This window comes from Aethina tumida, chromosome 1 (genome assembly GCF_024364675.1).
Source record: "Aethina tumida isolate Nest 87 chromosome 1, icAetTumi1.1, whole genome shotgun sequence".
NCBI lineage: Eukaryota > Metazoa > Arthropoda > Insecta > Coleoptera > Nitidulidae > Aethina > Aethina tumida.
In genome coordinates, this window is record NC_065435.1 from 912924 (window position 1) to 928893 (window position 15970).

The window sequence follows — 15970 nt, forward strand, 5'->3', positions numbered from 1 at the left end:
TCTTTAATACTTTATACGACATCTGTCTGTTATACAACCTAAAATTATTACAGATTGTCCAACTGTAAATCAATGGGTTTCGATTATTACAGACGATTTTGACCAACGACAAACTTCATTTACATTTATGTTGCACTTTAAACAGACTTCAGTAATAAATAAAAACCGTTTATGTACATTTTTATAATTGTCAGTCATTAAAATATTGCCAATTAATTTTTATTTGTTTTATTTTTAAATTAACTACCTATTTAATGTTAATTTTATCTTCCCATTAGTCGTACTTAAATAATATGGTGATACTGACATTTTTATAACCATGTAAAACTGCAAATTTAGTAGCTGAATTTAACTGCAACTTTAAAATACCTATCTAAATTTTTATTGATTCCTATTACATTTATTATGTATCTAAGTCCTTTTTTAATGTTGCTGTTTAAATTAAAACTGTGTATTGATTTTCGTTTCTTTATAATTTATTGTTTAACATTAATTTATTCTAATCATTTCATTAAGGATTCACAAATGTAAAGTAATGAATGGGAGTACCACTTGATCTTAATGGTAAGGTGTAAACTGGGTTGCCTACCGTTAGTAATGATCTTGTAGTACTACCACGATTGAATAGACTAAGCCACCTTTTATTGGGAATATTTAATGAAAAAACTATATAAAAATCAAATATTTTATGATAATTGTATGTACATAAACTCATTTTACAAAATATATGATTCAAATAATACATTTAAATATCATTTATGGTTCTGGAGTAAAATATCCTATAACTAAAAAAATATTAATAATTTATTGTACGTTTCCAACGTTTCTTACACACTAAAAATATTGTACAAGTCTTTGCAGAATATGTTGAATTATCTACAATTAAGTATTTACTTAAAATACATCAATTTAGAAAAAGCAACAACATGTCTTAGGTTTATATACAAAAAATATGTACTTGACAAATTACATCCACCATAAACAAATGAGCGTTTGAGTAAAAGAATAAAAACAATAAATAGATCTTTTCGACTTCCAATACTTAAGAAATAAAAAATACTATATACAATAACTTAATTTTAGTTACAACTTTCAACATTAAAGCTAAAATCTGGTAAAAGTTTGGTCCCTAGTGGACAGGACTAATCTAACATTGGTATATATATAACATTGGTATATATATAAAATATAACGTTAGGTATCTTAAAATCTAATTCTTAAATAATTCCATGTCATTATGCAGATGAGCACATTTTTGGAATGTACAAATTTACAAGTCAATACGAAATTTAAACGGCAACAGAACGGTGTGGTTTTCTGTGACCGTTCAGAACAATTTCGAGATAAAAATCTCCGGTAAAAAAACTCGTGATTACAGAGTATTCGTTGTGGGTCGAAATGTGAAATGAAAAACAAAATGGAAACGTTTGGAGCATTTTCACGATTCATAACCACGTCCGTGGATTGCTGTAAGCGGCGACATCTAGTCAGGTACCACCTAAGACGGAAGACAATATCCGGTGTAGGTTTTGATGGTGTCTTCGTCGTAGGTCTTGCTCGTTATTACGCCGTAATCCGTGTGATGGTGCGGACATCGGTGCGCATGGGGGCATTGGCACAACGTGTTTACGTTCACTTCGTCTAAAAACTCCTGACGTTTACGTACTGTAAACAATCTACAAGGTTCCTTCCTCTGGCATCTCAGCCTCTGTGAAATTAAAACGCAATTCTCAGATGTTTGCCAACAACTACATTATGCAGTACTCGATCTTTCGTGTCGGTGCCTTCGAGGCGCACATGGGATTTTCGGAAGAGCTTAACGATGGGCCAGGCGACAAACCCGAAAAATACTTTAGGTCCATTCTGGTCGTGGTTTTATGTTTTGATTAAGATTAAATTTGTCGTTCTGTAACCACTTTCATTAGACACACAAAATTCTGAGTGAAATGGTCGAACCATGTCCAATATCTATATTTAATAGTTTTCGTATTATTCATTTTTTTTTTCGATAAAATGTGGTAAATGTAAATGGCAATTATAAACAGCCCATAACTTTTTGCTATTAAAATTTTTAATATGGATGTACCTTTGAAAAGTACTTAATAAACTGATTGGGAGAAACCAAGATACATTAGAAGAACTTTAAAGACTATTAACTAAATATATTATGTAAATGTAAATTGGTTATAGTTTAAAATAGTACTTTCTATACATTTATTTACATTTATTTTTTAATGTATTTCTTTAATACTTCAGTGCTAAGACAAATAAATGCTTGTTGAACAGTTAATTATAATAAAACCTAAAGTACTTCCAAGTCGCCAAAAAAATGTGTGTCTAATCACAATATAAAACCATGACCTGGACCAACCAACAATTTCACTAAGGCTTCAACTCAAATCCTTACCATTTGCGGCGAACAAGAGAAGAGATATTGGAACGTCAACTGGTCATTGGGCATATGAATGACGTTCCTCTTGACCAGATAAGTGAGTGAGTTCCTCGGACAGTGGCAGTGCACCACCTGATCCGTCGTGTTGTTCGGATGCAACGTGATGGTCCACGTGGTGTCCCTAAAGAACCTAAAAATTCGACAATCAGCGACAAATCGTCTTTTTGCAATCGAGCGTGATCTTACCTGCACCTGGGCAATTTTTTGACAGATTCACACATTTTGTACTGTCTGGTTTTTTCCACGAACGTGAATCCATCATCGTACTGTAAACTAGTTGAGCAGGTTCTTCCATTTGGACACCTGCACTGTTTTTCGATCCATGGAGTGTCGTACAGGTCGACTTTGTTGCATATGGATTTTGCCTTGCACAATGGAAGCTCCTCTTCGGAAGACTGGAACGGAACAACATTCGATCAGCACTGGTCTATTTATTAAATGCCTTGTTTGTTTGTGAGTGCGTGAGTGCGTTATTCTAAGAAAGTCATCCCAGAATCTCATACCGATGATTAAATCTAAGAGAAAGCCCAATTGAGAGTATCTCGAATGTGTCGCAAGCTATTTAAATAGCTGACTTTTGACGTCCAATTACGAGATTAATTAAATCACTGACGTACTTCTTCGTAATTATTTTAAGGATATCCGTAACATTTGTTCATTCCAAGATAGTCTTAATGATGTCTATTAGAACTACTTAATATAATAAATTTATCTTTGATCCTGCGTTAATTAAACTATTAAAGTTATTGATTTACAGTTTTATCATAATTAAATAAGATGAATAAGAACTCATTCATTACTTTTTAAAATGCACTTCACCTGAACAAATTGTTTATTGCCCATTTATTAATCAGTTTATGATAATACGATTAATGGATGCTGTTCTAAACATATTCTTATAATATTTATCAGTTGGTCAATATTCAGGACAATCACAGTACTGTTAAACTAAGTTAACTGGAAAATAATATCGGCATAAAATAAAGTGTTTGTGTGAAGGAAATGCGGCATGTTACAACCGGATATAATTCGAGATACTTTTTAAAGGAATTAAATTTAATCCTATAAAAGGAAGAGGATGCATCTACATTCATTTCTAATTTACTTTTTGTTCGGTTGTAATCTTTTTAAATTACGATAATAAGTATTGACGGGAACGAATAATTTTATATTATATGTTTTTTGTTGCAATTATAAAATAGTTTATGTGTTATGTTATACCGGTATTTTCCTTAACCGCCGTAAAATTAATGAAAAACGTTAAAAGGTTTTTTCTTTAAATATTCATTAAAATAATATTAGCATTAATACTAAATTGTGAGATGACCTCAGCATCACATCCTTTTAACAGGCCTAAAATTCTTTTTTAAAATTATATACATGTGTTATGTGTACAATGATGGACAGAGAAATGGCACAAATTTTAAAATTCAACAATTGCTAAATTAAAATTAAAATGAATCTTGTAATCCAGTGAAGAGGGAAATAATAAAAAACATGAAACATCAGGCTTTAAATATTGCTGACATCTTAAAAAATAATTTACAATATTATACACATATATGAAACAACATACTCAATTGAAAATACAATAAGAAAACGTCCTAACAAGAAAAAACTCCTCAGATGTAGTTCTCAAAATAAATGTTTGAATCCCAAAGACACTACAAAACTTTGAAACATGGTGGAGGAATCGTTTTTTATAATTATCTTAATTAATTTATAAACTAACTAAAAACTTATTTAAAAAGGTTCAAAATTATCTTAATTTTATACAAAATTGTTTAAAAAGCTCCATCTTAATAATATTCAGTATGCTTTAAGTTGAAGAAATTATGTAAAAATAAAGATAAAAAAAATTAAAACAGTATTCATTTTTTAAAAAGTTTCATATTTGTCTAAATAGTAAAAAAATGCCTAAAAAGCTGCTATTTCTCTGGTCACCACCACATTCGAGCACAAAGAGTTAAACCACAAAATAACAATTAGTTAATGAATCAGTGCACCAGATCGTAACCCAATCCAAACCCAATTCAAACGACGGTTCCGTCCCTCGAACCAGCAATCCCATGGCTACGTCGTTTTTTTCTCTTAAAAAAAGCCCCGATAGTCAACCAACTGCTTTATTTCCTGTGAGACAGGAAGAGTGCGGAAGAGAAAGAAAGGGAAGAAAAAGAAGGGGACAAAAAAATCACGGCACGGCACGGCACGGCACGGCACGGCAGATGTGGATGGGTGTTTAGGTGCCGCTGGACGGGGCCGCTGGACGGGACCGCCGGCCGACGGGCACAGGTGTCGTGTAAGGGGGTGCGTGGTGTGCGTAATGCGTGCCGCGCACTTTCCTACACCTTGTGCATCGGGATCGTGGGAAAATCGGGTCGTGGGCCCGGCAGCCGCATGTGCCATTATGCCATTATGCCTGCCACCCTCCACGCCCACACCCCGAAATTCCACGAACGAATCACGCACACTTGATCGTCTGGTATATCAATCAGAGGGTTGTGTAAGGTGGTGGTTGGTTTTTTTCTCGTTTTCGGGCTCGCCAGAGGAAGTTGGGGGAGGCGGGATGTTTTTACGAGGGTTCGAACGAATTTGTTTATTGTCGGATTTGGTTCTGTACAAAGGTCGACAAGGATTTACAAGGTGTCACATTCAATGTATGAAAGGCAAATGTTACAAACATGTCAATTTTGATTTATTTTTTAATTTAAATATTGAAAACAAAAACTATTAAAATATAATATTTTATTAAATAAAATATAATTTATTTACCATATACTAGACACTCTAGGGCTCAAAATGTTCGTAAAAGAGTTTTCTAGACAATAAACTAAACAAAGAACATATTTGGTTGTCTTAATGCTTGAAAGGTGGAAAATATAGAAAGGGAGACGAGAAAGTAACACCAAATAAGAAAAATGCACTATAAGATGCATATCCATGGGCTCAAAAGGGCTGTAAAAGTGTACTCTAGACAATCAACTAAGTAAAAAATAATTTTGGTCTATTTTCTTTGATTCTTAATGCCTGGAATATATAAAAAGGGAGAGGAGAAAGTAACATCATAATAGTCATTTTATATATTGGATTAAAATGTTCAACTTATCTCTCCTCTACACTTGAATTGATTAATTTGCATTTAAAATACCAAATAAGGAAAATGTACTAAAAGTAGTTACTATTACTGTTTTCGATAAAATAGTCATATGTATCGTATATGTGACACTAGATGCATGTCTATGGGCTCAAATTATTTGTAAGAGTTCTCTAGACATAAAGTAAACAATGAATAATTTTGGTCAACTTTCTTTGTTTCTTAATACTTGAAAATTGGAATATATAAAAAGGGGGACGAGAAAATAACATTTAACCTTTAAATACTTGTAGTCAAGAAATTATGTTATCATAGTAGTCATTTTATATAAAGGATTAAAATGCTCAACTCTCTTTCCTCTACACTTAAAAAAGGATTGATTAATTTGCACTTAAAACACCAAATAAAGAAAATGTACTAAAAGTAGTTATAATATACTGTTTTCAGTAAAAGAGCCATATTTATCGTATACGTGACACTAGATGCATGTCCATGGTCTCAATTTGTTTGTAAAAGAGCCCTCTAGACAATCAACTAAACAAAAAATAATTTTGGTCAACTTTCTTTGTTTCTTAATACTTGAAAATTGGAATATATAGAAAGGGGGACGAGAAAATAATATTTAATCTTTAAATACTTGTAGTCAAGAAACTATGTTATCATAGTAGTCATTTTATATAAAGGATTAAAATGCTCAACTCTCTTTCCTCTACACTTAAAAAAAGGATTGATTAATTTGCACCTAAAACACCAAATAAAGAAAATGTACTAAAAGTAGTTATAATATACTGTTTTCAGTAAAAGAGCCATATTTATCGTATACGTGACACTAGATGCATGTCCATGGTCTCAATTTGTTTGTAAAAGAGCCCTCTAGATAATCAACTAAACAAAAAATAATTTTGGTCAACTTTCTTTGTTTCTTAATACTTGAAAATTGGAATATATAGAAAGGGGGACGAGAAAATAATATTTAATCTTTAAATACTTGTAGTCAAGAAACTATGTTATCATAGTAGTCATTTTATATATTGGATTAAAATGCTCATCTCTCTCTCCTCTACACTTAAAAAAGAATTGATTAATTTGCACTTAAAACACCAAATAAGGAAAATGTACTAAAAGTAGTTATAATATACTGTTTTCGGTAAAATAGCCATATTTATCGTATACGTGACACTAGATGCATGTCCATGGTCTCAATTTGTTTGTAAAAGAGCCCTCTAGACAATCAACTAAGTAAAAAATAATTTTGGTCAGCTTTCTTTGTTTCTTAATGCTTGAAAATTAGAATATATAGGAAGGGGGACGAGAAAGTAACATTTAATCTTTAAATATTTGTAGTTAATAAACTATTATAGTCATTGTGTATACTATTTGCCTATATTATCCTTAATTTAAAAAAATATATATGAGTGTATCTCTTTAATTTGTACACATCACTATGTCTATGTATTCGACTTTGTGGAGGATACTTTTAAAAACAGAAGCCAACTCCAGTTCATTTTGATGTGATGTGTTTTTCTCAGTACCCTAGTATTAGTGGTTTATAGTGACCATAAACTAATTATATGTACTGTATTAAATTGAAATTACATGTATAATTTGTAACCCTTATTTAATTTCAGAACCATCCAAATGCCAGTAATAATAATTCGATGGTTCGGATGCTCCGCCCAAAATATACGGAATGTCGTTAATCTAATCTGGTGTCAGTGTATCGACGCTCAAAGGTAGATTTTAAAGCCCGGTAGTTAATTTATGTTTATAGCGGAGTTAATCTCCAAATCTAAAGACCTAACAGAATATTCAGGTAGCCACTGTGTATCGCCTCCTTACTAATTGCGCTGGATTCTTGGAATGCATAGTTATAGGGTGAAATTGATCTGTGCCAGCCCACTTATGTTGCCTTTATTTATAACCATATTTTCCTTTTATAATTGGCTTTTTCTCCTTTTTTCTCCTTTTTTCTTCTTTGTTTTGTTTTGTTTTGTTTTCTTTGTGTGTGTGTGTGTGTGTGTGCGTGGATCGATCCTGTTTAATTATTGAAACACTAGAGCAGTTGTCATTTGAGATTTCATTAAGATATTGGATTGCAAACATGATGGTTATCAAATTAAAAACACATCAACCATGAAAAAACCTGTTGATGAATTTGTCTTCATTTAATATTGGCTACGATATAATGTATCAAGTACTTTTATTTATCGGCATTGGTTGCAGGTGGTTTTAAAATGCCTCGACAACGATTTATGTATAAAATCGACAAAAGCAACGTGTATCTTCATATAAAAGAGATCTTAAAAGGAACGGAAGTACCGGAAGTAGGGACTACCAAGGCACCAGTCCTAAATTATCAAGATCCATTGTGAGAACGGTCAATAGAGAGGAAGTTAATTCATCACATTTCTATGGACATTTCTCTTTTCCTCTCTCTTCTTTCTAATACGTTTCCGTACTTCCTCACACTTTTGTACCCACCCAATTTTTTTCCGTGCAGGTGTAAATAACACAGAAAATTGGGTAATTTTTAAAATCTGCCAATTAATCGCCTGGCCCGGAGTCAATTTGGGACGCAGGTAACTTGAATGGAGGAAGATTCCGTAAATGAAAAGGTATTTTGAACAATTGGCCACGTGTTCCTAACCATACGAACAGGAACTAATAAAATGTGATGAAAAGGTCTTTGTCAAAATCGGGAATAAATAATCCTCTGTCACAATAAACATTATGCTAAACGTAAAATCCTATTTAAAAGTCATTTGTAAATTCCCCGAATTAATAAAACGGAGCTTTCCGCCTTCGTTCCGGTCTATTGTCGACCGATAGTCGGATATCCGATTTTCAGTCGCCTTTCAAAACGTCTTATCCCCATATAAAGCGTAATCTGAAAGACACCTAAGTAAATAGAGTGATGGAATGCCGGACATTCTGCCTTGTGACTATTTCCGGCAGGCTGTTTGATTTTTTTTCTTTCCTTTAAGACGACCATTGTGTTGAACAGCCGGAGAACCAGAGGATACTGTAATTATTGCTTACTGCTCGGTGTTCCAATAAACGCAATAAAAATAATACGATATCCCTTCCTGTTTCGATGGTTCAGAAAAAAAAAAAAAAAAAAATTGTCGTAATAAAATTTATAATCCTAACTGCGCATCTATTCTTGACGTAATTGCAACTGGATGTTGTCAATTATTTCTTTATCTTGTTTTCGAATTATTCTTTTACGACCGTACACGAAGAACACCGTCCCCGCGGACTCCAACCTTTGGCGGGTGCCAAAAACGATTAATTACCGCAATCACCGTTAGAGTTGAGATGTGCGGTGCGAGGCGAAATGTCGGTCGCAATTGGTGATGCAATAAAAATCGCGATTAGCACGCGTCTCATCCGATTGTGAGCGAGACGAATGCCCGAAATGGGTGTAGTAAAATAGTAAACATGATGGTACGCCGCGGTACTATTGAGAATTACTGGTTTGACACGGCAAACGGCAACGGAACCAAGATCAAGCGAGCAAGATGTTAAAGAGGGATATTTTCTTCTTCACCGGACGTCATCTTTTACCTGTTCTTATTGATCAACAGCATGCGTCTTGTGTACCATTCCGTTCCATTCAAAAAACGTTCTATAGAACGTTTACGAGGAGGCGAGCGTCCTTTCTCCGCAACAAGCGCCACGATTGTTTTATTTTATTATTATCTACTATTTTACTACTACGTATCCACTATTCATTCATGACTCGTCCGACTGGTTTGGACGTTTGTTTGTTTTCAGACGGGTACCGATAAAACGTACCACCGAAAACGCATCAGAAGTTTGCGGTTCCCAGAACCCACACACACACACACACACACACACACACACACACCACAATCTGCGGTGGGTTGTGGGGGTTCCGTGAAAAATCGACTTGCAACGTCCTTCGAGCCAATCGTACAAACAAAAGTGTGATGTAACTGACGGAAAATAATGGACGTCGGATTAATTTCACTTAATCAGCAACCGAGTGGTGGCCGAGAAGGTGACAAGGGGGCACCTGTGCAGGACAAAACAACCGTGACTTGCGCCTTCTATTATTGGCTCCTCACTAATCCGTCTGATTAAATAAATAAGGCACAACAAATTGGAAAGGGGGAAAATTGGACGATTAGAAATAATGGGGGAACAAAGGGGGCACCAACAGGTGTCAGTAATATTTTCCGAGAATTTCACAACGTCATATTTCATTTCACTTATTAATTACCAGTTGTATTTTCACGACAATTAAACAATTAAGCACAGGCGCAATTAGATACACCCACGCACACATGTACCAGTGATCTTTATCTTTAATCTCGCTGTATTTTCTTTAATAAATTATTTTGTGTGCTGTACAATTATTCAAACTGGTAAACATGCTTATGTTAATTAAATGCCATATGTTTGTCCGCAATTACTGCAAATTACCGCTGATTAATACCATTAATTTTTGTCTAAAACTATCGCCTTAATGTAAACAATGCAACACTTACGAGTAGTGGTACGTATGTACGTACGTATGTACATATTCAGTACGACGTCGAGAATGCGCCGTCTTAAGCGCATTACAAAAGCCATTCAATAGTCCATCTAAACGAACGGAAGTATTTAACAATACATTACTTTTATGCTCTTTTGTAAATTATATTCGCCAGACGAAAAGACACGTTTTACACGCGAAAAATTAATCACCACTTTTTATCGCTGACCTTAATTACTAATTTACCATGATTTATTGGCACGTTTTCAACGAACGCACGTTTAAATATTAATTTAATGATTGGTCGGTGGAAACTTGGTACTAAAAGTCTTCGCTGACTGTTAAATGGCACCGTACTACTGCTACTACTGTGGGCTTTTAAGTACCCAATCTCCACAGCAATAAAAAGGCGTCATTGCCAAAAATTCACCATCGTTTAAAGCCGTAAGTCGTACCCGGTCAGCTGTCATCAGAAAAACAGTGGAGATAAGGCTGCGTATTGCAATTAATTGTTGTTTAGATTGGTAACTGTTTGTTGTTTTCGAAATTGCACAAACTGTTTATGTCAGTGAACTTGTCCAATCCCATTTGTTTTCCTACTGATATTTTTCCGTTTTGTTGAAAATAATGATGATGGCGTTCTTCGGGTCGTACACATAATTGTATTACATAAACCCATAAAAACATATTTTGCACTTTCATAATAGTGATTATGCGTCTAATTAGCCGACTATTTTGAACCTAAGAAGTGTTATTACAAAACACGAACAATCTTTTCCTGTTACAAACGTTTTCAATGACAGCGGATTTATTTATTGCCCGATATAATACACATAATTGTTACAAGTAAAATGGCATGCGATAATTAATTGGTGAACGGTGACTGGCCGTTGTTGGGACTTACCCCGACTTGGTAAAGTATCTTCATGGTGCTCGGCTCCTGCACTTTTTTCCTGTGGAAGTTGCCGGTGTTGTGGAGCCGGTGGTGGTGGTGGTGCTCCTGCGGCTGGTGCTGGAACACCTCCAGGGGCAGCCTCGTGCTCACGGTGCAGGACAGCAGAACCACAAAAATGACGCTTTCCAAGTACATGTTTTTCCGGTAGAAAAAAATAAATAAATAAAGGCGAAAACGGACGATAAATGGAAAGACGATTGATTGCACGAAACGAAAACAATGATGGAAAAACTAATGAACCATAATCGGGACGCAGCGTATACGACCGCCAATAGTTAGAAATCACTCACGTAAAACGAATATTCTTGAATGGATTGCGTAACTTTAAGAGTGTCCACTAGTGTTACTTGGTTCATTTCAGAAATCGTACTACTATGTTCTTAAACTCGAGGCATGAATGGACTGCGAGTGGCACCAGACGTAGACACCCAAACGCTACCTACGGATCCATCTATTCAACCACGACTAATCAGTGGACCCCTCCCATTGGCCGGGCCGTAGAACCTTTATTCACTCTACCTTTAAGGTCCACTCTTTCGTGTACGGTGCTTCGCTCCCACCCCCGCCCTTTGGTGCTCTCGTGATTTTACTCCCAAAAAACTAAATTTCGTTCGTGTGACTCAAACTTGTAATTTCCTCCCGTTTTTCTTCGTACTTAAATGAAATTTCAGCAAAGTAAAGTACCACTATAAAAAGGACAAGCAGTAAAAACTCAAAGTAGCAAAGTACACATGTAATGTGTAATGTGGTTTAATTCCGTTTCTACGTATGTAGTAATATCATGACTAATGAACGAAGCTGACTAATTAGGCACTTAACCATGTACTCTCACATACATGTATAGTAAAATCTACGGTAAATATGAATGAAAAGTTTACAATTAATTACAAGAGTCCGCCTCAGCCATTCATAAATCCCTGCGTTTGGCACCTGAAGTAGACACTACTACACTACTATACTGTACAACCGACTTCTAATAATAATCTAAACAACGCTGAAGAGGAACTTTTTCCGTCAATCGTGATTGGTGATCGTAAAAAATACCCTCAGAGAGTTTCGAGTAAATTCTTATAAAATTATTAACTTGTTTTTAAAGGTCAAATTTAAACAATTCTTTGAAACACTGCTAAAAATAATATACTTTCATAATTAACGGGTAGATTCTAGCACTGGCCTTTAAAAATATCATATAGTTTGAATCTTATAAATACATGCTATATTTTTTAAGTAATAATATTCATTTAAGAAGTAACATACATAATTAATCTATTATAATTTTATATCTTGAAAGTACTATATTAAAAAACACATGATGTGATATTAAATAATATACATGATTTAGTAGTTCTTCTTTAGTATCTTATATTTTTAATAATATATAATACATTACCATTATCGGAAATAATTAGCTTTGATAATTAACTGACTGAAAATCCTAGTTTTTGGTTTAAAAATTGTCAAATTAATAATTTCGTTAGTTATAATTGTCTTCTACATATCAAATAAAATTAAGAGTTTACGGTTTTCTAACAACTTTATAATAAAATTAAAAATACAGTCGAACTTCAGTAACTGAAATTTTTGATAACTCGAAGTAAATTGGTTCACTCCATGGTGAAAATTATGTGTAATTTTTGCTCAATTTTTCTTTTCTAAATCTCTTAAAATGCAAATTTAAGTAAATCATTGAAATGTACCAGTTTCTTGGTCAAAACTGTATATATCAAATATATACGTTTACTTTGGTTACTCTAACCAAGTTTTCAATGTTAAAAGTACTTTATGTTTTAATTATTATTGTAAAAAATGTTTTAAAGTAACTTTCTTAATCTTGTCAAAGGTCAAATAATACATTAAAAAGTACCAGAACTAATTAATAATAAACAAAATTAACGGTTTCCCAAAAATTTTTTTGGTGATATAATATATTAAACGAAATTTTAAGTTTAAGATTTTCTAACAATTTCCGCAGTGATAATGATAATAATAATAAAATAATTTCATTCAATGATGACCTACAAATCCGAACAAATATACATCATCCAACAATGATCACGAAAGCCTTAATCTTTGCATTAAATTATAAAATAAAGAAATAGTGTAGTAGTTAAGACTGTATATATCAAAGGAAATTAATAAATCCATAATGAAGAAATAGATCTGCAACTGCAAGTACTGTACAAGGTCAAATTGGAATAATACATTAAAAAGTACCAGTATTCATTTTGAAAATCAACCAACTTTTAGCTTAAAAATTACAAAATTAACGATTTTCTAATAGTATTAACTAATACATCAAACGAAATTAAGAATATTTCTAAAATCAGGAAATACATTTTAAAGAACAAGTACTTCTTTAGTTCTTACTTTCGATTGTTTTTATTTGATTAATCTAATCAAATTATGTATATTATTAGTACAAAATTTGTTTATAATAATAATATAAGAAATGTTACCTTTTTAAATGTCAAATTTAAATAGGGAATCTAAAATAATTAATTTTGATAAATGACTACCAGAAAATTCTAACTTGGCTTAAAAATATTAAAATATAGGAAATTCTCACTTTTACAAGAACAAGTACTTCACTTCATTATTGGTTGTTATTTTCGAATACATTTTTATATTTTAGTTTTCGGTCTTATAAGTACTAATTTTTTTAAAATATTAATATAAAATATTCTCTTCTTAAGTGTCGTAATCTTGTTAAAGGGAAAATTTAAATAATATTTTGAAGAAGTATCATCAGAAATTTAGTTATCAAATTTTAATCTTAAAAGTACTAAATAATAATAATGTACAAAATGTTCTTCTCTTAAATTTGAGAAATGCTTTTGCAAGAACAAATACTATATTCTGATTGGTTGTTAACTTCGAGTATATATTTAATTAATTTAATTAGTCTAACCAATATTTTCATCTTATTAGTCCTAATTTTTTAAAAAAATAATGGTCTCGTCTTAAGTCTACTAATATTCTTAAAGGTAATATTTTAATAATACATTAAATAAGTATCAGATTTAATTAATTTTGTTAAATAATTAAAAATAATGATGAAATCAAGAAATACATTTGTCTATTGGTTGTTACTTCAAATTTCATTTAGTTTGTGTAAGTTTTAGTTGATATTATTGATCAATATCAGAAACGCGTTTAGAGATGAACGTGGATGTGAACAAACAAGATTTTAATTATAGGCAAAATAATACTGCTTCGTCCACGATTTTAATTTTATATCCTTGTTAGACAGCCTACGCAAAAAATGTTTATTTAGCATTAATGTGGCAATAGATAATTTTATAATTTACAAGTATAATCTGTAAATATAGAGAGTATGCATATTTCCAAATATTGGTGTACCTATTAGTGTAGAAGGGTAATTATGCTGAGTAATTTTTATTAATTACTGATTAAAATAAAAAAATAATTGTGGAGTCAGTTTAAATTTTTAATACAATAGTCAACTCAAGTCACAATTTGATTATCAGTATATACGAGTATATGATAAAAGTAGGACAATTAATTTGGTGAAATGTTTTATTTACTAGTACTCTGTAACCATATGGTTTTGATAAAAACAATTTATTGCACATTATTGGAATTTATTGGACAGTATCAGTTTTATTATTTATTATGCTCTTTCGTCATACATTATGTTTGTATTAATAACACATCATTAATATTTTTATTACTGATGTTTCATGAAAAACGTGCTTTTAAAATAATTATAGAGTTATAACTGTTGAGGGTTTTCAAGAAGGTTTTTTGTGTGCAGATTATCCGAATTTAATAGCGATCGACAATAGACGAAAATTGATAACACTGTTGTCGGCAAGTTCCTTGTAATACTTAAGAGCTGATTAGAAGTAAGAAAAGGGTCCTTTTGTGAAGAGAACAATTCCGGCGCCGCGGCGATCTTAAACTATCATAAAATTCTATTTCCTATTTATGCAAATGTTTAAAAAGAACCAGGGATGGAAAGTAAATGCAATAAACTACTTCCTTTTGACCGGAAACAGTTCCTGAAATCCTCGACAAATCCTCTTAGTTGTTAAACCGACCAAATTACTTCCTGAATGTTTTACACAGGATGCAGTAATTAAAATTCCATAAGGTCTTTCAAAAAACACAATAAAATTTTATAGAAAAAACTGTATCAAGACCACTTTGTGACAAATACATATGTAGAAACAATTATACTTAAAGCTTAATTTAATTATTAATTTGTTAAAACTCTTACATCTACATACATATATAATTGGATCAATTCTTTATAAGAATTTTTTGATTTTTTTGTGGATAATAATCAATTAAAAAATATAAACTGGTGACAATAAAATAGGTATCACTTCAAAAAGTGTAACTTTTTATTTAATAAATATATCGAATTGAAATTTTGATCATTTATAGCTAACTCCCGTAAAAAAACAACTGAATAATAAATTTTACAGAATTTAATGATAGTAGGGAGGGGTGTAAAATGTAAAATAAAAATCTCTCGATTTTCATAAAATATCCTTTATACTTTTCTTTCTGGTTCTAAAATAACTTAATACTTTTTTAAACTATAAAATAACTTGGGATAACACAGCGTCAAGACCGATAAAGACTCCGGAACAGAATTATTTCTCCCTCCTGATAGAAATTAAGGTAATGTATAAAATACACATAAATTATAAGCATCAAAATTTATTATATTAATATTCGACTCAGGGCGGGTTTTATTATGGAGCTAGAGGGACGTCAAGTTATGAAAATTTAAATTCATGGTGGACGCCCTAAGATATAAAAACTTGTAACGTTTGCATGCATACGTTTGAAATGTCTTTCCTATCAGACAAAATATCAAAAGTCCTTTCCCGAGTGTAATTTGTGAGACTCCTAAAACTGCTAGTAGAGCTGAATCTACAACTCCTCTTGGACATGCTACTTGCTGTTACTGTCTAGAAAAAACAATGATGCAAAGAA

The 15970-nt window shown here is 32.3% G+C and overlaps 1 protein-coding gene across 1 annotated transcript; it reads right to left on the reverse strand.

Moving 5' to 3' along the window:
- Positions 1 to 671: 671 nt before the first annotated feature.
- On the reverse strand, positions 672 to 11385 carry LOC109594704 (protein giant-lens). Its single transcript, XM_020009946.2, has 4 exons — positions 10952 to 11385; positions 2639 to 2847; positions 2408 to 2582; positions 672 to 1708 (listed from the first exon to the last, which is right to left on the reverse strand). The coding sequence occupies exons 1-4, from the start codon at positions 11135 to 11137 to the stop codon at positions 1499 to 1501; spliced, it is 780 nt and encodes a 259-aa protein (XP_019865505.1). The 5' UTR covers positions 11138 to 11385; the 3' UTR covers positions 672 to 1498.
- Between the last annotated feature and the right edge of the window lie 4585 nt (positions 11386 to 15970).